Source organism: Pteropus alecto, unplaced genomic scaffold, assembly GCF_000325575.1.
Source record: "Pteropus alecto unplaced genomic scaffold, ASM32557v1 scaffold338, whole genome shotgun sequence".
Lineage (NCBI taxonomy): Eukaryota > Metazoa > Chordata > Mammalia > Chiroptera > Pteropodidae > Pteropus > Pteropus alecto.
Genome location: NW_006441995.1, coordinates 4539879 through 4561576, shown reverse-complemented (window position 1 = coordinate 4561576; position 21698 = coordinate 4539879). Strand labels below are relative to the sequence as shown.

Genomic DNA, 21698 nt, shown 5'->3' with positions numbered 1-21698 from the left:
TTCACAGTTCCTTTTCCTTTCAGTCCTTCTTTATTCATTAGGAAGCTGAAGGTAGTGTTTGTAGAATGTGCACAAATCAAGAAGTAAAATGAATTAAAAAATGGTTGAGGCGGCACTTCCACTTTTCTGGTAAGAATGAAATAGATGTGCAGGTACAAGCTATGAAGTATTAATTGTGTACTTTTATCATTCCACAGATGAGTTAAATGCTATTATCTTTGTACATAAAATTGGTTTGCACGATATAAAAATGAGTGGTAAAATTCATCCTTATAATTAAAATTTCTATTTATTTATAATTACTTAGAGCAACATTAAATAAATAAAAACCTTGATAAGTTAAGAGAGACCACAGAAGAAAGGAAAAGCTTATTTTAGAACCTTTAATATTATTATTTTTTCTACTTTTTTGAACATGGGGCCCCACATTTTTATTTTACACTAATCCCTGCAAATTACATAGCTGGCCTTGTTCATAGGTTTTGTTCTTTCATTTCCTTTTAATGCTCTTTTAACAAATCTCTTTTGAAACAAGGCGATTTTTAAATAATAAAGATTTTAAAATATATACTTATAACAGATAATTTTCTGATACGAAATATGATTACATAAACACAGCATTCTTCTAAAGATATATTAGAAGCTAAATGTCAAATTATTGTAAGGAAATCTTTTTCACAATTATATTGAAAAAAGTATTTCTACGTTTTTCAAACTACTTTTAATTTGAGCAATACTTTTTTCTTAAGGAGAAACCGATCATGAATTAGACTACTTTCTCAGATTATTCTCTTACAGAATAGCACTGAACTATATGCTATTGCCATTTTAAAACATTCTGATCAATTATCAATTTTGATTAAATCATTTTGCTTAGTATAATTTTGTAAAGTAAAGTTGTACTATACATAATAATGTCTTCCTTGAAACCTACCCTGATAGGATATAAGAACCTAAGTAAATTCCAGTTATTCAGATTCAGTTCAGACAAGAAAAAGCAATATTGAGTTGCCAGAAATTATCAATGGACCGTTGGCAACAATAAGTTCAAATTCTACTGATTTGGGAGGTACTCCATATTTGTAGCTAATTTCATGGGTATCTCTTTTCTTCATATGACTGCCTGTGTGTTTGAATTTCTAAATTAAATTCCTGAAATTCATTTGATCTGGAACTGGTGATATGGCGATCATTCTTCTCCAATGAAAGAAAATCTGTGAATCTTGTTTTCTTTGCCCTGGTAGTAACTACTGGCCATAAGTTAGAGTGCACGATGCCACTATCTTTCATATAGTGAATTAATGGAGTTGCCTTGATTAGCATCTATAAAAAATATACAATAATGTAATCAAGAAAAATTCCCATCCCATGATATATTGTGATGAATCATGCTCTATTTCTAAAGACCCACGTCCATATCCTAAACTCCAAACATACATTTATTTCAAAGACAGGATGGATCCATTCTTCGAGTTATAAAGACCAAAAATGGGGGTAGAGAATAAGAGAATCGAGCAACAACAACAAAAAACCATAAGGATGCCAAAGCTGCACGATGGGCCCTTGCCTCGCTCTACCTGGTAAACAGCATATCAGCTGCAATTCATTAATGCAGCTTCGTGACTTTCCTTCCCAGTGTCAGGTTAGCAGCAATAACAGGAAGAACTTCTTTGGTCCTTGGTAATGACAACATTTCAGAAAATATGCTTAACTTTATCATCCAATCACTCATGAGTATGAGAAAGACTCAAATTTTCCCTTAAGCTATGAAATGCCAATGCTGTTGCTCCGAATGGTTTAATACTTTGGTAAGCTGGACCAACCACTTTTTCACGTGTGTGGGAATTAGAAGAGAATAGACTGGCCAACATAAGTAACAAAAATCTAAAATGTAGTGACACAGAGATGTGGTGTTCTAAACTAAGAGTCTCCAAATTTTTACAATTGTATGGCCTCTTAATAAAAATAACAAGCAGGTACTCCCCAATTCACGTCTATTTATTTATAAATTGTATATGTATACATAGGCATACTACATTCTAATTGTATATAATTCTTAAAACAGATAAAAGTAGAAATTAAAGAGATGAACTTTAGAGAAAAATGTTAAATTATTTTAATATTATTTAAAATATTGTTATAAAACTTTAAAATTATTGTATTATTATTAATGTTAATAAATGTTAGTGAGGCAATGAAACTAAAAATGCAACAATAATTTTTACAATATTGATTTAACTCTTTGATACAGTAATTTGAAGGCTAGTTTTAATACTCAGATCGTTTTGATACTTGGTTTTAAAGGAACAAATGTGCCATTGGTTGTATTTACTATATAAATCATGATACTCATTTTTCAGTCTCAAACACCAATTATATAAAGGTAGTTGTTTTTGAAATTTTGTCAAATATCTATGTTCTTTGATGTTACTTGTTCTTATAAGCTCCTCAAAAGGTTTTTTTGTTTGTTTGTTTGTTTAAAACATAAACATTTAAAAAAGTGCTTCAAAATCACTGAGAATAATTGTTTGATCATTGTTTGAAGAATTTTTATTGAATCTAGCATTTCATTGCCAAATTTTATGTGTTGGTGAGAATACTTAAAGTTCACATATTTTCAGCTTTCAACTCACTTAATGATGAAACCATTTCTAAATATTCATTTGAAAATAATCTTGTTATAGATTAACTTTCTCCCAAAAGCAGTTACTTGGCCACCATCAGCTGATATTTCATCAGGTATGATAGATTTTCATTATTTTTAACTTTTTCATATGTCTGATAAAGTACTTAAACAGGTGTGGAAGTGACAACTCTGCTACCTTCTTATTGCTGACTTGTACTTGTGTTATTAATATGATCATCAATCTGTGTTTTATTTCTTAAAGCTATTTGGTCATTTTGAAAGTATTAGTTTGATTTTAAGTAGCTAACATAATATATATAAAACCCTCTAAACCAGGCACATGTAAACTGTACCACATGTCAATACACTGAGACTAGAGAAAAAATAAAGATGCAACTGCTCGGTTTTAGAACTCCCACTCTCCTTGGGAGAAGAAAAATTTCATGTATCATAAATGATGCATAACTAACACACAGGGAGAATAAGGGTTAACATTCCATTATTAAATTTTCATCAGATTATTTGCTTTGGTTTTTAGATAAAAATAAATGTAAATAGAAATTCCAGTGTTTTCTTTCTACATCTTAATGGATCATCTTTACATAGCTCATAAACGCCTACTGAAAAGATTAATGGATGAAAGTAAAGAAAGGGAAGTATTATTTCTCTTACACTTGATCTTAGCCAAAAGGCCGAGAAGCGATGGTATCATTTCTCTTACAGCAGCTGAAGAAACTCTTAAGCCTAGAGGGTAAGTGATTCACCAACTCAACGATGTTTTCAAGACACCATGACTTTTAGTCTCTTCTACTGCTATCCTTAATGCTGTCATAATTTTCAGGCTGGAAGCAAGAGGCCTGCAACAATTTTCAGGCATTATATGCAGACTGATCAATGACCAGAAGAATACGGTTCATCTTTAGTCCATCTTTTGGGAGAGAGGGAGATTATTCCAGAAGCCTTCCCTCAGAGCTGGGGTATAATTAGCTTCCCCGAGAGATGTGGTGGAGTGGATAAAGAATGAATGTCAGAAGAAAATCTGGTTTCTATTAAGAAAAAGAGGAAATAGTTTCTGGGGAGCCAACCATTTGTAACCACTCTGTAGCTGAAAGAAGCAAATTAACCATACAATCTTGACAATCAAATGGATGAAAGAGGTGAAAGACAGGTAGTTCACATCTATCACTTTGCCCAAACCAAGGCCTGTAGAAGCATTGGAAAAATGAAATCAATGAATCACTATTTCTTCCTGAGAGGCACCATGGAATATCCATTTTCAGGAATAGCTACTTAAAAATTTGTACTACCGTATCTTTGCAAAGATGGTGTTCTTGACTATTGGTCTATATTAGATACCCTTTTACAAAGAAATAATATATTCATTATTGAATTATAATGGACTTTCTAGAACTTCAAAATATTTAATTTCTGGTAGCTGTTTTATTTAAACAAAATCCAAGAAGGAGTTAAATTAAATATCATTTAAATCCTGGAATAAAAGGATTATAAATAATTATGAACATTTACATACTTTTAAAATGCAGCTAAGCATTGTATTTAGTCACAGAGAAGGGAAAAGTTGTTTTGACTATCAGCATTGAAGTTGTAAAATGAAAGCTCAAATCAGATGTGGGATGGGGAAAAATGACTGAGAAAAAAATGAGCAGAATGGTAGTACAAAGTAAAGTGAGAATCTATGGGACATATGGGGATCAAAAGCCTGCAGGAATTAGCCAAAAGAAAAGGCTTTTAATGGTATATTGATATGGAAATGAATCTTTTCTGTACTGTAGTTGCTTTTTGACAATGTAACTATGAAGTCTTCTAATACAATTTCTATATTTATTTCATTAATACTTGAAATATTTTAAGGAAAATCATGGGGGAAAAGAACTAATAGTAATTTTTAAAAAAGAAAGATGAATCTCAAATATTAAAAAATATAAAGTTATAAAGACAATAAGGAATAACATGCCAAATCAAGTAAATAGCATATAAGATCACTATTAGAGCTCACCTACATATATAAAGTACTTTATGATAAAAGCAGAAGACTAAAATAAGAAATTCTTGTTTGATGTAAGTTTTATGTTGGAAGGGACCTTGAAAGCAGTTTAGTTTAATCTCCAACATAGCAGAGGAAAATCCCACAAACACTGCACTGTAACTAAATCAGAACAGGACAAAACACTTGGCTGCTTTGTCTGCTTTGTCAGTGGTAGGCCTATTGGGTTAGCATGACTAGCAAGAATAAGATGTATCAGCTTCATTTATACAAATGCAGTATTAGTCTATGACAAAAAATTAAATAGTAAACTATCACTGGAGTTTGAATAGAATATTCATCATGTAACTACTAGTAAATACTCACCTTTCGAAACTGAACATGGGGTTATTAAAGACCAAGAATACTACTGAGAGTAAATATACTTCTAAACTTTTGAAAGTAATAAAGAGAATTATTATGACAGAGCATAAAACTCTGATGTCTTTGCCAGAATATGACTGAATTGTTCTGCTCAGCATGGTATTTCTTATTTCCTAATAATTGAGGAAGATATTATTAAGTATAAGAAGTCCTTCCTTTAGCTGATGAAGTTAACAAGACCAGATTAAAAGGAACTTATTGTCAACAATGTAAAAACTCTATTTTTAAAGATACTCAAATATATTATATTTAATAAAAAATTTTCTAACTTACCTTTCAAATTATGCTGATATTCAATGGTCTGTTGTAGCCCTTTTATCATACTATGAAGAGTAGCACATTCTAAAACATAAAAGATAAATTTATTTGAAGATTATTTGCTTTCATTTTGGAATTATTCTCTTAAAGTTGAAATACTTTAAATAAGACTATTTAATTGATGATTATGAGACCTTAACAAAGCAACCAGGTATCTAAAAGTAAATTATATAATAACTTTTTAATCACCCAGACAAGTCAAATGCAATCAGGATTCAGTAATGAGTTTTCTAAGACATTATAATTCCAGTATAGTAGGGATTCCCTGCAGCATTTGCGCTAGAAGTAAGGCCCAGCGGGAACTGTCTGGGGAACTAAGAGGAGTGTGTCCATGCGAGTTTCCCATGAAAGAACTTCCCAAGGACAGAGAGTCAAGGTACATTAAATTTTGTTCAAAGATAGCCAGAGCTCTCTGTAAGAAGGTGTCATTTGAGATAGATAATGCTTTACTTCCTCACTGTCCTGCGATCTGTCCTCTTAGTATTTATGCCTGAGTCCTAGGGCAAGGGAATAGCAATAAAAGAAGTAAAAACAGTGTGTTGAGTTACAGGGCATGAGCAACTTTGGTGCCAATGATTTCTTCTATAATGGGAGATAGAGCCTTCATTGCAAGCATTAGTGCCCTAACATGTGCAGAAAAGCTTTCAGTATACTTTTGGGTATCACCAGCAACAGCTAAACCTTTGATGGGTAACAACAGTAGTGAAAACTGTAACTTTAAGCAGTCCACTTGGCTATAAGCTCCAGTACAGCAAGCATTATTTTCTGTTTTGTTTATTTCTTCCTAATCCTTATAGCAGTTGTGGTTTATAGTCAGCATTTCATAAATATTTGTTGAGTGATTGATCCGCAGACAGGCACTATCATAATAAACTGAAGCAAGAAAGAAATAAGTGGAAAAGCTCTGGCCTGAAAATAATAACATACATCATATTGTTATTCTAAGTGCTTTGCGAATATTAAATCATGTAACCCTCTTAACCCTATGAGGTAGGTCCTAGTATTTGCCTCATTTTACATATGAGGAAACTGACACACAGAAGTTTAGTAAATTGCCCAAGGTTATACTTAGAACTAGTAAGTGGTAGAGCTAGAACATGAACCCCAGCAGTCCAGCACTAAAGTCTACGATTTTAACTACTTTACTGACAACAAGACAAGCTGAGAACTTCTTCAGAGTAATTCGAGTAGGTTGGAGGCCCTGTAAAGAGAGCAATAACAGAACCAGAGAAAGACTCTTTCTGACAGTTATTGCTATCACATTTTTACTATAAGGTTAGGAAACACAGGTTGTACTAGTTTTAAGTTTACAATTATACCAGCTAAATATATAATAATGAAAACTTCATAAAAGAATAACAATATTTTTTAAAAAGAAATATAACTTTAAGGTTTAAGGGCAATTTCACCTTTACATGCTTGACTTAACAGCTAATAAATATTGAGCCTTATTCTCTTTCTTTCTGTTTTAGAGGCCCATGACCAATATTCAGCTGGTATGTACTAGTATGACACATTGACTAGCTGCCATTCTAATTGGCATCTGTTTTGATGGTTAAATATTAAATACCACATTTGTATCGAATACTAAAAAGTTGTCTAGGTATAATAATGGTACCATTTACTGAATGTGTGCTCTGCCAGGCATTACGCTAAGTACATTATAAATATTACCCCAATTAGTATACAAAATGATATTGAGAAGTTGGTATTATCATCCTAATTTTACAAAGGCAGGCATCCATAGAGGTCTGGTTACTTGCCAAAGATTCCACAGTTAGTAAATGGAAGGTATAGACTTAAACACAGGTTTTTCAAGTCCTGTTCTCTTAATCTATTTATCCAATACTTCCTTAGGAATTGTAAGATATGCTGATGCAACCAGAAAACTGGAGTAAGAGAAACTGGATTAGAGTTTCCCCTTCTTCACTTTCAAGCTAGGACTCTGAGTAAGCTACTTCACCTATTTGAGCTTTATATCCTTCCTCTGGAAAATAAAAGTATGGGTAATACATATTCTACCTCACATATAAGACTATTCTCATATATAAGATTTTTCCAACAACCAAATGAGAAAATATACTTTCTAAATTCACTCACAAATATTTAACATTGTTACTGGTTGCTGTTATTATTTCTCTCCATTGTGTCCCACAACCATTTGTATATATCTCTTTTCTCCATTTATTACATTGCATTTTAGTTATTTGTGGGTTCTCCCACTAGATAGTGAACTTTCAGATGAAGTGTTATCTTTTTAATTTTGATATTTTTTTTTGCATCTAACATGGTGACTACTTCATAGGTGTTCAATCATTTTTTTATTTATTGACTAAATGAAAGAACCAATAAGTACTATGAAGGGAGAATGCAAAACTTCAACTTTCGGTGAGAGGTCCCGCAGTCTCCATGTACACTAAATTATTTTGCAGAAGTAAAAGCTTTATGCAATTATAAAGTTCTACTATTGTGGGTTTTCACTTCTCTCTAAACCCCTTCTATCATCCACATCACCTACGCAGACAAAGTTCCCATTATCCTCCATTTTTTCTCTCTTGCTATTTCTCAGTAATAGAATGATGGTTAAATTACATTTGCCGTTACCCACTTCATGTGTGTACTGTGTTAGCTGCTACAATTTAAAAACGGAGGGGGCATAGACTAGACTATGACTTGTCTTTGTGTCTTTTAGAGGCATGAATCCAGCGATTTATGAAATACAGCTAAAGGTACCTCGGTAATCAGCAAATTGAAAACAGTCCTGAAACTTAGAAGTCTATTTCAAAAATTTGTATTTTCACAATTTCAACACAAGGTGGCTCTCCCAACACATTAAAAACAAAAACAAAAACAAAAAAAAAGCAAAGGAAACTGGCTCAATAAGGAATCGTTCCTAAGGTAGAATACCATTCTTCATTTTAGAATGGTTTTTAATTCTCTTTTCGAACATTCACATTATCATTTCTATTGGACTTTATAATGCAATTTGAAAAATACTACTATCTTACTCAATTCTTAAAAACTATAGCTCAAAATATTAAGCTACTTCTTATACTATATAATTTAGTAAATCTATTATTATTTTGAGCTCAAATTTAAGCTCTACCATTAACTAGCAATTTGGGCATAAATACCTATTTTGTAAAGTAGTTGGAAACGTTAAATATAATTATGTATGAAAAGAACTTTTTATAGTACTTGGTCCTCAGTAGTAATATTATTTATCTTGAACTGGCAAAGAAATTCTTTATCTGGTTATCAAATGTGGGAAATAAAACATCAAGAGCTCATTCATTATTATTGAACAAATTCAATCATATATAAGGTTTGTTCTTCCTCTCTAAGCGAATTAGTATACACTTGGCTCTAAAAGTTGTCATTCTTGTTTTTTTTTTTTTTTTTACTTCTGCTGGTTATTATCCAGTAAAAAGGCCCTTCGATTTAGAATAAGTAGAACTGAATTTTTAAAAGGTATTTATTTTTTTCAAACAAAAAATACACATAAAACATAAGTATTGGGAGAAGTGACTCTCTCCAATCTCTGCCCCCAAACTAACCAGTTTCCTTCCCCCAAAGCAAGCACCTCAGAGTAACATCACACTCATAGGGAGAAACACCTCAATGAATGGAACCCAGGCTCCCAAGGCTCCCTGCCAGCCAGCTGGCTGCAGAGAAGGCACGGACTGAGTGCGGGGTGCAGCTGGGATGGTGGCCTCTAGGAGCTGAGTGACTCAGCTCAGGGTGTTTCAGCAGTAAGGGAAAAGTGTCAGGCTCAGACAGCCCACTTTTAACATTAAAATTTTTGACCCATCTGAAATTTCTTTTGGAGTAACTGTGAGGCAGGAATTCAACTGTATTTTTTCTCATGGTTTTGAAGGCCTGGATTGATTCTTGGACTTGCCATTTCTTAGTGGAATGGCCTTAGGCAGGTTATTTAACTTATTGTATCCTATGTTTCTTTATTATTCATATAGAGTAATAATACCAGTCCTATCTGTCTATCAGTGCTATATTAAGGATAAAATTATAGTCTGGAAAGTGCTATATGAATTTAAAATAATTTCCAAATTTATGGGGCAATATTAATCACTGTTATACCAAAAAACACTCTCGTTAGAATTATTATTTCTTCAGGCAGCAAAGAACTAACCTTCTTTAAGTGAGACCTCCTTTGTTTGCATTGCTTTTAATAAACAGTTAGTTTTTTCCAACTGTAAATCCAATATATTGTTCTTTCCACTGGTTTCTATCATTTTCTGTAGAAGAAACAATATATATTATTACCAAATCAATGTTGCTATTTTGATTTTTTACCTAAGCATATAAAGAATGAAAACATAAACTACTTAATACCTGAAAGTCAAATAATTAATTGACATATATTTTTAAATAAGCCAGCTCCTTAATTTACCTTTTATTTAAAAAAATTAAAACAGATTTACAGTTATGAAAAGTTATAAAAAATAAAAATATGATGTAACTTGAACCCCCTTCTTTCCAACTATTTGACCCTCAGTGCTATGGTTAACAATTCCTTATATAAGTTTCCAAAATATTTTATGATTATACAACTATAGGAAAGGATCATATTATATTCTGTTCTGCACCTTGAGTGTTCCACTTAGTACTATTATCTTGGAAATGATGTCATATAAGCACATATAGGTCTACCTCATTCTTTTAAATAGCTGCACTGACTTTCATTTTAGGATATTCTGCAATTTATTTAGCTAGTCTCCTATTGAGGACAATTTGTGTTGTTTCCACTTTTCTGCTATTAAAGACAATGAATAAACATTCTTGAACATATATATCTCTTTGATATCTTTGTAAATAGTATAATAGCCATAATGTATCCTTCAAATACCTCCAAGAATCGTTAATTCATGACCAGTCTTGTATCATCTATACCTCTACCCACTTCCCTATTGTCATTACTTCTGAATTTATCTCAAAGCAACTCCCTGACATTATATTATTTTATATATAAATATTACCATTTATATGTATCTAAAAGCTGTCTCTTAAAAATATGACCACAATACCATTATCATATGAAAAAATGAACAATATTTCATATTTAAAATGTTTAAGAATATGATAGATATTTCCAAATTAATCTCCAAAAATTTTGCACCAATTCCCTTCCCATCAACAGCATTAAATCTTTTCTCTCTTCTCTCTTATTTTGGTAAGAATCACTTGGCTGAGAAAACCTAAGCTAATTGTTTTTTAAAAAGCTCATAATGTTACCTCGAAATACCCATTGTAATGAAAATTCTTTTATTATGGCCATACTACATTGTGAAGATAAAAAAAAAAAAGGAATAGAGAAGAATGATAAGGAGAGAAAACAGAAGTAAAATAGAGGAGTATTATTACCTCTCCCACTTACACTTCACAAACCACCTCTCCGAATCTTTAATTTATCCATCTATATTTTCTCGATAGCTATTCCTACTCCTGTCTCAGGCAGAGGAGGGGGAAGAAAACCCAATATATGCTTGTGAATTTGGTCTACCATGTAATTTATTCAGAGTTGGGGAGGGAGAACTTCTAAAGGTAAGAAGGTAAAAGAGAAGGAAAAGGGAACAGATAGAACAGGAAAGACTAAAAAAAATTAGAGTTAGTCATAATGGTAAGAAATTGAGGATTCAGTGTATTTCAATTCTTACTAAATCATTCCTGAGTTTATGGACATCTTGGACATTTAAGTAAAGGTTTCCCATTAACTTTAGCAAAAGTATATCAATTATTTGTTCCCTTGCCCCAGAAACATTTTGATGCATTAGTACAACTAAGCTCAAACCAGACATATTTTAAGCGCAGATTTTTAAAATGAGAAAGGGCTGAGCAAAGTACATTTTCATTATCTTTACCCTGCTCAGTTTTCGGCGTATATTTTTTTTCTTCCGAATTCCTTCCACTGGCAAAATCTGTTCCACTTTTCGCTATATGCTAAAACTGTTTGATATCTTTACATACCTTTTCTATCTGTGAGAAGTCATTTATAAGTTTGTCAAGATTCACACTGCTTATCTTCTTCATACATCCTTCATTGCTTTGATTCATGTCTAAACGAATGCAGAGTAAATGTGTTAAACAAATAAAATCTAAAGCACTACAATAGTGGTAATGACTAATACTAAAGTTTCTGTACTCCATTCATAGAGCACCTACTTGAGCTCCATTGCTCTCAGAGAACTTTCGTTATACTCATTATCAACAATACCCATTATTAACAATGATAAGTCTTCTCCACTCCTCTCTACCCCCACCTCAGCTGAGTTATCTCTAAACAAATCTAAAATTAGTGCAATGATATGTGCATACATAAAAGTCATCTGTCCTTACTATACAAAAAACTAAATATACCACTGTTTAACTTTCATCTCCTTGCCATCAGTATGGCTGGACTTAAAATCTGATACATTACTAAAGCTGATGACTGACTTTTAAATACAGGTATTCTCAATTTAAGATATTTAAAATATTTGTTTAACTATCACACTACAAATATTTTTTGCTGTATTTCTGGTACTGTGCTTACTGCTATGAACTGAATTGTGCCCCTCCCCCTGCCTCCAAAGTCAAATATTGAAGCTCTAAACTCCAAAGTGACTGTATTTGGAGGTAGGGTCTTTAGAAGATAATTAAGGTTAAATGAGGTCATACAGGTGGGGCCCTTATCCAATAGGACTGTGGCTGTATAAGAAGAGAAAGACTATGCTTTTCTGTCTTCATGCTAAGAAAGGACTAACCTTGCAATCTTGTCTCTGCCATCCATTAAAGAAAAAGAGGGAGGGAGGGAGGGAGGGAGAGAGGGGGGGAGGGAGAGGGAGGGACACTCCAGGTGAGAGAGAGGGAGAGAGAGAGAGGGAGAGAGAGAGGGAGAGGGAGAGAGAGAGAGAGGCCACCCAGTGTGTAGCATGCATATACTTATTTTCATATTTTGTTTTGTAACCTATTTGTTGAACAAAAGACATATGGAATTAATATGCTCAAAGAAATCACTCAGTGTTTTTATTCTCTCGTTATTTTGTGTAAGAATACCTTTGGGTATAGCCAGCTGACTGTTAAAGTGAATAAGAGTTTCAGTTTTAGTCCTATTGAACCACTTATAAGAAGTCCAGTAAGGATGGAGAAACTGACTTTTGCAAACTAGCCAGCGTTTATATTTGGGGGTAGAAGAATGTCTAGAAGAATCAGGATTAATACAATCAAAAAGTATGAGATGCTTATCTTTAGACTTTTATCTAGCAAAGGGTAAAATTTAGTTAGGTATTCTAGATTGAGGAAAGAGCACATGCCATGGCATGATGTATGAAAGTGGCAGTGACAACTAGTCCAGAGCAAAAGGTAAATAAAATCCCTAAAATAATCACTGAAAGTAATTTTGGGGGGCTTAGTATTGTTTAAAATGAGATACACCAAAATATAGACATTACTGACAATTTGTTACTTCATAAAAAATCCAATTTCCTTCTTTTTTATATTACTTTAACAACTATTAGTGGTTTATAAATCTAAAAAAAGAATCTTAGATGTATATTTTCAGTTTATTCAAATATTATCCTCTAAATCACACATACAGTAAAACTCTATATAAAATCTCTTAAATAGTCAAAGCTTGATCCTTAAGGCAGGAGAATAATTGTAATAAAATTCCATAATAAATACAGTAAATTCCATTTGGGGTAAAAATTTAAATCATCACTATTTGATATACTATTAATGTTTAATAGAACTACAGGATAATCTGAAGTAGTTAATGCAAAACCTTCCCTCCTTTTTCTTTCTTTTTAGTTCCTAACATTTTAAATAAAAAAAAGGTTTCACTAGGGTTTTGTCTCAAATGTAGCCCCTGAACTAAATTCATTTTCATTGGAGCTTAATTTTCTTCCAGCTGCTTTCCCCTAATGATACCCTTGGAGTGTTTTTCCATGTAAAACCATCACTAATATCTACTGGAAGTTATTGTATGCTATCTTTTTGTCACACTGACCACACCATTCATTTCTAGGTGTCTTCATTGTCCCTCCTCTAATTTCCTAGGTCAAGGTCTCTCCAGTGGACGTGGTCTTCTTACCCAGTGAACTAGGTGACAAGATCGTGATTCAGTGCTTGCCAAATTCTTGATTAAAAACAGAGACTGACTTGTGACCCTCACAGCCCAGTTTCAACCATTTCCACAGATGGGTGGCACCCCTATGGCCTTCTTTGGCTTCCACTGGCTAACTTGCATCCAGGCCTCCCCTTTTCCTGGACCACGCAGCCTGGGCCTGAGCGCCCTGAAGCCGGGCTCAGATTACCTCCTTTTTTCTCCTCCATGCTGCCCTCCATGATTCACTCTCAGTCCCGGGGCCCACTCAGGGCTCCTGGCTCCCTCTACCCGTATCTTGGTGTCCTTAGGAGCCCAACTCAAACGCAGAATGAACACCAAAGGCATGAGAGAAATGGCTGCGTCAAATCCCTGTTCCGACCCAGGAGACTGTGAGGAGATGTGGTGAAAAGAATATACACGGCAAAAGTAGGAATTTCAAATCCGCTAAAAGAGTCTGGAGTGTTACCTACTGTTGCTCGCAGTCTCCCCACGGTCGCCCTCGTCGCCTCCTCAGGAGCCTGGTCCGCCCTTGATTGCCCTCCCCTCCCCTGGAAGCAGGTTCCCTCAACAATGGGCCCGCCCTTCTCCTGGCCCAAGCTGTGCCCTGCCTTAGTGCCCCACCTCCCGCCTTACCTCCTTGGCTCTCGCTCTCGTCAGTATCTAGAGCTTCTTAAGAATTTTCATATGATTTCTGGAACATGACTCAACACCCAGCGATTGCTAGATCAATAATTATTTCCCTAACCGAAGAATAAATCACTTTTTTAATCTTTAAAGATCTTTCAAGAGCTGAAACTTGAAACTTCTGGCTACCCAAGTAATCTTTCCCTGATATTAGTAACAACACATAGAGATATTGGAAATGGCCTTTTGAATTGCTGGTTCTATCCAATTAGCACATATAAAATGTTTCATGTCACTCATATCATAATAGTTATTGAAACAAGCCCATTTTAAGACCCACCTAAATGCTTCCTTCGCTACGAAGCACTCACTAATCATATCAATCAGCAGTGATCTACCTTTCCTCACTCTCTGCTTCTATTACATTTTGAAGCATGCAGGCCTCTTGTGGCATTTGTTAGGGCTGCTTGAATGGATATCTCTCCTGCTGTATTATCGGCTCTTTTGGGATAGAAAATTCATATCTCTATTTCTATCTATCTATCTATCTATCTATCTATCTATCTATCTATCTATCTATCTATCATCATGCCTACAGTGCCTAGCATAGTTAGAATACATAAAAAAGAACCAACATGCTAGAAATAAATCAGGAAAATTTAGCTTGATTTTTCTAGTTTGAAATGAGTCACAAGCTTCTCTTTCAGTTTATAGATGTTAGCTTTTTTTTTTTTTTCAAAGAATCCTGGTGAGTTCAAAATATGTCTTTCAATGAGAGACTATATGAGCTCCCCATGATTTCGTCTTAAAAAAGGGAATGTCTTTTACCATTGTATTCACAGTTTTATTCATCAAATACCATCTGATTGAGAAATAGAAAGGATTAACTGAACTGCCTGGGAGAGAAATTTTTCTCAGAAACTGCCTGAGAGAGAAATAACTTACATTATTATGCTATACTAACAAAGGGAGTATAAAGAAAATAATCTTAGAATCCATTAAAATGTACCTTGATTTAGAAAATAAATGCATATACACTTACACAACTGAAAAAAAAAATCAGAAGCTACCGATTTATGTATGTAAAGATTTTAAGATGAACTACATATTGATGATTTTTAAGTTGTACGGAAGTTCACTTATTAATTCATTCTAAAATATTTGTTAAGTATTTGCAAGGTACTGGCTACTGAGAGTCTAGATACTAAAGAGAGTAAGACAAATAAGACACTTTCCTTCTGCTTTGGATTGCTAGTCTCGTAGGATTGCCTTTTTAAGATCATCAGCACTTACCCATCTATTTTTTTTAAGAAATGCTTGTTGAGCACCAACCATGTTCTAGGATCTATGAGAACACTAGGAATATACAAACAAACACAGTTTCTGACTCCAGAGGACTTATAATTTAAAAAGGGAAATATTTAATAAACAAGTAAATGACAGATAAATAAAAGTTGTAACAGGTGCAAAGAAAGAAGCGCAAATCCATGCAATTAATTTAAAAAGTGAATGAGAGTTGCTTTAGATATAGTGATCAGAGAAAGCCTCTGAATAGTTAAGATGAAAGCGAGACCTGAAAGGCAGTGAAAAGTTATTTGTGGGCAACAGACAAATGCCAGTGTTGCCCTTTTCCCTCCTGCCTGCTCTCTTGACATACTTCTCCCTGCTCTAATTCCTCTATCTGATTCCCATATTTCAATATCTACTTCTGAGCCATATTGTCTTGGCTTCACCTGCAACTTCAGGTCCCAGTTCTGTGGCTCCCTGGCTCAGCCTTACTTGCAGTAATTAGGTCAAAGACATCCTGTGCACCAGGTCTATGATTCCATGGAACTATGTTGTTTGGACTCGCTCCCATCCTTCGCATATGGAGAATGGAATTTGGATATAAAAAAAAAGTATTTGATTGGCTATAGCTTAAAGCCTAGTTAAACACTGGCAAAATATCTTCTTAGGGGGAAATGGGACTGAAAGATTTTATGGCTGGACCTAGATTGTAAGTAAAAAAAGTTAATGAGGAAAATCCAATATAAAATTTTTTCTTAGGGGAGGCTAAATGTGGCTGGAGGTGCCAGGCTCCAAACCCTCTGAGCAGAACTGGCTATATAATTTGTGGGGCTTTATACGAAATGAAAGTGTAGGACTCCTGTTAAAAGACATTAAGAATTTCAGGACAGAACAGCAGAACATTAATACAAGTGCAGGCCCTTCTTTGTGCAGGGTCCTGTGTTACTATACAGGTCCCATATCCATGAAGCTGGCGCTGTCTCTAACTCTTACATTCTCAACCCACATTTACCTTCTTCTCGTTCCCCTGTTATTCATTTGCGTGGCTTGGCAGTTTAGGGGCTTTAATCTGTGTGGTGGGAATGCTTGAAATGCAGAAGTGGAGGGAGGTGCAGCACCCCCTGTTGACTTCACCAAGGCATTCCAAACCTCCTGGGAGGAATATAGGCATCGACCAGAATCCTTGTACTTGTCACTGACAGTCACTGCGAACCAGGGTAAAAAATTCTTTAAAAATGAGCTTAGAAAATATTGTCAATGGGCTATTCAAAAAGACACAGGTGAATGTGGTTATTACAAAAATTTCTTTGTTAGCGTCAGGGGAGGAGGCTTGCTTTTTTCTGATGGTCAGATTTGATGGAGTCAGGATACAAGACAGAGTTAAGGTCACTAAGTCAATTTGTTCTTTTCCATTCAACGTTCTATCTCAAAGATCTATGCTTAGGGGATTGGTTAGCCTTTAAACTCTAGTTCTGCCACTTTTGAGCTATGTGATTTTGAGCAAATCACTTCACTTCTCCATACCTTAGTTTCCACATTTAGGAATACTATAATGGAGATAACATAGGGTTGAATAAAGATGATGTAGGTAAATAAAAGGCCTCGTAAACTTCAATAATCGTTTGTTAGTATATTATCATTACCTAGTTGTTCATTAAATGTTTGCTATGTTGTTATCATCATCATCTAGTTCATTGTTTCTGACCACAAAACAGGCTGTCGTATGAATTCACCCATTCTGTTTATGCAGCCTTTTGGTGATGGACAACACACAGACTCCAATTCCCTGCTACGTCATTTTCCCCTAGAAACCTTTTCAAGGGTTTCTCGGAAGCACACACAAACAAATAAGACTGGCAGGTCACGGAGTATGTGTTTACTCGGTTCCACTAAATGGTGCTCAATTGCTCTCTAGAATGGCTGTAGCAGTTTCTACCGCCGCATAATTGAGGCCGGAGTATGAAGGTTTAGACATCTTGGGATGATTTGGGATAATTTTGAAGGGCCGTTCCAAATCCATAACTCTCTATGGGGTCAGCCGAGGCTTTCTTGGGCCTGCATTGCATCTTGACTTCTTGTTTTGCCCACTCCTGCTTCCTTCTCCTTCCTGTCACAGATGTTGCTCACAAGGGCACTCCCTGATAAGTAGTCTGAACGTTAAACTCTGCTCAGAGTCTGCTTCCTAGAGAACTCGACTTGAGACTCCATGCTATTTTTTCAACCAAATTATAAAACACAAATAATTTAATACAATTACATTATGTTAAATTATTTGAATATTCAATCACAATAAATGGATACAACACACTAATGAGAAGTCCACCTAATTTTGTCGCACTATTGAAATGGTTGTTTTTAGGAAAATACATTCTGTTCTTCATTTTGTTCCTCTTTCTCTATTAAAGGAAGTAAAATATTGAAGGGCAGCAGAATGTGCCACCCCAAAATATGCCTCTTTGGCATAAGAATTATTTTGAGCTGATTATTTTGAGAAAATGCAGACATAGAAAAAGGCTCTGAAAACAGAATAGAAGTTACCATTTTAAAAGTGTACTTTACATTAGAAAGAAGGCCTATACCAGGAGGAGAGCTTCATCAGAGATAACTTCACCTGAGAGACTTATCTACTTGGCAGGGCAACTTTGTTTACCAAACATTCATTTTCTCTTTCTAACTTCCTATACATTGCCCTCCTCCCCTTTGGAGCCTTAGACTCCTATCACTTTCCTTAGCTTAGGATGGTACATAAACCTAAATCTTCTGGCTGCCTTTTGTGGGGCTCCTAAAGACATATTAAAATTGTTTTTTCTCTGTTAATCTGTTTTATGTCAATTTAATTTTTAGACCAGCCACAGAACCTAGAAGGGTAGAAAAGAAAACTTTTTCCTCTCCTATGATATTCACGGATTTTCTGACTCTAGAGAAGATACCTTATTTATTAAAAATAAATTCATTATAATGATTCGTTTACAAGTCAATGAGTTATATTTCTGATACTGATCTAATAGGAAATAGTCCATTATTTTAGACTTAATAGGACTGCTAGTCAGAGAATAGTAGCATAATGGAACTAAGGATTATTAAATGTCACCTTTCAGTTGAATCCATTTGAGAACCACTCAGAAATGTATCTTACTGGGATATAATGATTTTAGACAATCAATTAACTTCTTAGACTACTTTGATGTTGTTAAAAGATAAAATGAGGCATATTAAAAATTTTAAGAGTTTATTTAAGCAGAAATCAATTCCATTGGGCAGTGCCAAATCAGAAGTGGTTAGGAGGGCTGTATCAACAGGACATGGAGAGAGACTTTTATAGAGAAAAAGCAAAAGCAAAGCAAGGAAATTATTGATTGGCTAAAGTTTAGGCCTAGTTGGCTGTTTGTGATTGGTCATCCTTAGGTTTTCATTTCTTAACCTTGAGGCCCTTACAGGCTTAGATTTTGGTTTGCTTACATAAGCCACCATGGCATTAGAGTCACCTCACTCTAATGGCCTTATTTAATTAATTTCACAGTATAATCGGACTTGTCTTTTGTGAGCATTGAGAACTATGAGGCTCAGTCAATAACAATACGTCAAGCAAGGTCTTTAGAGGTAAACACCACAAGAGGCACCTTCCAGGAAATTTCAATTTGAGCTCATTTTGCCTACCAGTAATGTTTCCATACTCTTGCCCATCTTTCCCAGTTGTCTTTCCACTATATTACCACAAAATGTAACTAGTTCAAAAATTGTGAAAATCCAAGACCACAGAGGAGGAAGCTGCCAATTCTGCCTATGGATGATGGGGAAGCTTTTAGAGTGGAGGTAATTCTTATAGGTTTGAGCCTGTTATAGAAGCATAGGTAAGAGTTGTTCAGACTGCATAAGTAAAAAGATAATGTCGACAGGCTTGCTGTCTTTGCAGGGAGTTCTTGCTGACTCTCCTTGAGAATAGAAATCTTGGAACAGGCCAGAATCTTTAAGTCATGCCCTCTGGAGGTGATCTTGTTTGAGAACTCAGCCTGATAGGGATGGTTTACGAGGATTGAGACTATCCAGCAGAATCAGAATTTCTCTATTGGGTTGAGTCAGGAAGTAAAAGGGAAAATATTGAAAGAGAGTCAGAGCCACAGGAATAGGGTGAGATAATTGGAGGGTAGAGATCACCAGATGAATGGCTCCGTGGAACAATAAGAGTTACTTAGAGTTACTGATGGGTCACTCTTGGCTGTGTAGCAAAGACTATGAAGTCCTTTGCTTCTTATAAAGTTGATTTGTATGTTGGGACCCACAAAATGGATGCCACCTCAGTGGCCCAGCCCATTTTACAAATCTAAACCTAAGTCAGCCTGCACTTAAAGGAAACACCTGAAACGAAACCTAACCTACAGCAATAATAATCCTCCAACTCAGCTTTAGCTGGCTCACCTCACCCTACAAAATAGGACCTGTTGGCCTTATAAGGAAATCCCCAGCCTCAATCCTGTCCTTCTAATATCCAATAAAACTTGCTCTTGTCCAAAATTCCTCTGACAGAGTGCTCTACTGCTTGCAAGGCACTGTGCTTCCTCAATCCATGAATTGTTTTCATTTGAATTAAGGACATTAAATGTACTACTAATGTTTTAATTTGTCATTGGACACTTCCTTATCTTTTAATGTATATATTAAGATCCATCAGAAGATGTAGTAGATTAAAAATAGCAAAAAATGTACTGGAGCTCCTGCCCTCAAGAGGTGGGTCTATTTCATCATCTCTTTAATTTAAATTGCCTTTGTCACATTGCAGAAGAAGGAGTGTCATGAGATTTTCCAGCCTAGGTTTCAAGGGGGCTTTGTGCATTTCACTCTCATCTTTTTTTCACTCCCCTCTTGTGAGCAACCCTGAGTTACTCTAGAGGCCACGTGGAAGAGGCTTTCTAGGCAACAGCCTGCCAAATGCCCAGTAGATAAGTGTGTCCGTCCTAGACTATCCAGCTCCAGCGAAGTCATCAGCTGACAGTGGATGAATGAATTAGTGAGCCTAGCCGAGACAGGCAGAAAAAGTGCCCGGCTGGGTACTGTCCAGATAGCTAACCCACTAACTTGTGAGCTAAATGATTGTTCTTTTAAGTCACAAAATTTTGGAGTGGGATTTTAGGCAGCAAATCTGAGTAATTGCTATCATTTGAAACATGATAGAGCATAAAATATCTGCCATGGAAAAATTTTTGACTATTTTTTTCATTTATTGCCATTTTTCAGAAATAACTTTCTTTCAAGTTAGGTAAAAGATGGCTTTCCTAATCTGATGCAAACAGGGGGACAGTTTAGGAGGCATGAGATAATTCGAACCTGAACTAAGGTAGTGGAAGTGAGGATGTTAATAAGAGAATAGGTTAATGGGTATTTCGGAGACTTCCAAGTCACATTCCTTAGCAAGGCTATGGATGACATTGTCATTTTCCAAATATTTCCTCTATTGTGCATAATTACAGATTTGTGTGCCAATGATTGTCCTGAACAATCTTCACAACTGAAGCTGCTGGAAAAATCCTAACTTCCGCAATAACTTGGGTTTAACCCTTCATAGCACTTCTCATACGAGTAAAGACAATAATTCAGAGATCCTTCTCAAACTTTCTTCTTGCTACCCTAAGTAGTGATGTGGTGTACTTGGTAGGTGAAGAACTTACTGTGGTGAATTAAAAATAAATTAAGATGACTCTTAAGTAAATAATTTAACTACTGGAGGGTTACTCAGGAAAAATAAAACAAAACATTTTATCGTATGCTTCAGTCAGCTAAAATTGAACAGATGTAAACAAGAAAAACCTGCTTTGATCAATGCCCTGTGGCTGCACCATCAGAGAAAACTGGCTGGATTCTCTTTTCTAGACTGGTGGTCCGGTACCAATAGCCCAAACTGGGCAAGTGGCTAACTCTTCTTCCACACGTTAAACTTAGTAATCATTTGCTCTTCCAACATGAATTCCTTCCATAAATCTCAAAGGGTCAATTCAGAATGTAATAAACCTAAAAGAAGCTGGGCAAAAATGTCCACTGAATACCAAAAGGCAATGAGGAAAATAAAAGAAAAAAAATGATAATCTAGAATAAAAAAGGAAGAAACTTCTTCACTTAGAAAAGAAGATTTCAGTATATATAATATCATTTGTTGTCAACCCAGCCTACATTCTTTGAAAATTTCAGTGTATTGTTTATGGTAGGTGATTGACTACCACCCTCCACCTGCCTGCCCACAGACAACACATGGATGAACATGGAAACCTAAGCCAAAATGGGCAAAGTCAATTCTCCCTCTCGATATTTGAACCATGTGG

At 35.0% G+C, this 21698-nt stretch overlaps 1 protein-coding gene across 1 annotated transcript in view; it reads right to left on the bottom strand.

Annotated features, from left to right (window-relative positions):
• CCDC152 (coiled-coil domain containing 152) overlaps positions 1-11444 on the bottom strand; it is a 27195-nt gene extending 15751 nt beyond the window's left edge. The window contains exons 1-3 of the mRNA XM_006919518.1: positions 11358-11444; positions 9523-9628; positions 5328-5396 (exon numbers count right to left, since the gene is read on the bottom strand). Coding sequence (XP_006919580.1) covers positions 5328-5396; positions 9523-9628; positions 11358-11444 — 262 coding nt within the window. The remainder of the gene's footprint in view (positions 1-5327; positions 5397-9522; positions 9629-11357) is intronic.
• Between the last annotated feature and the right edge of the window lie 10254 nt (positions 11445-21698).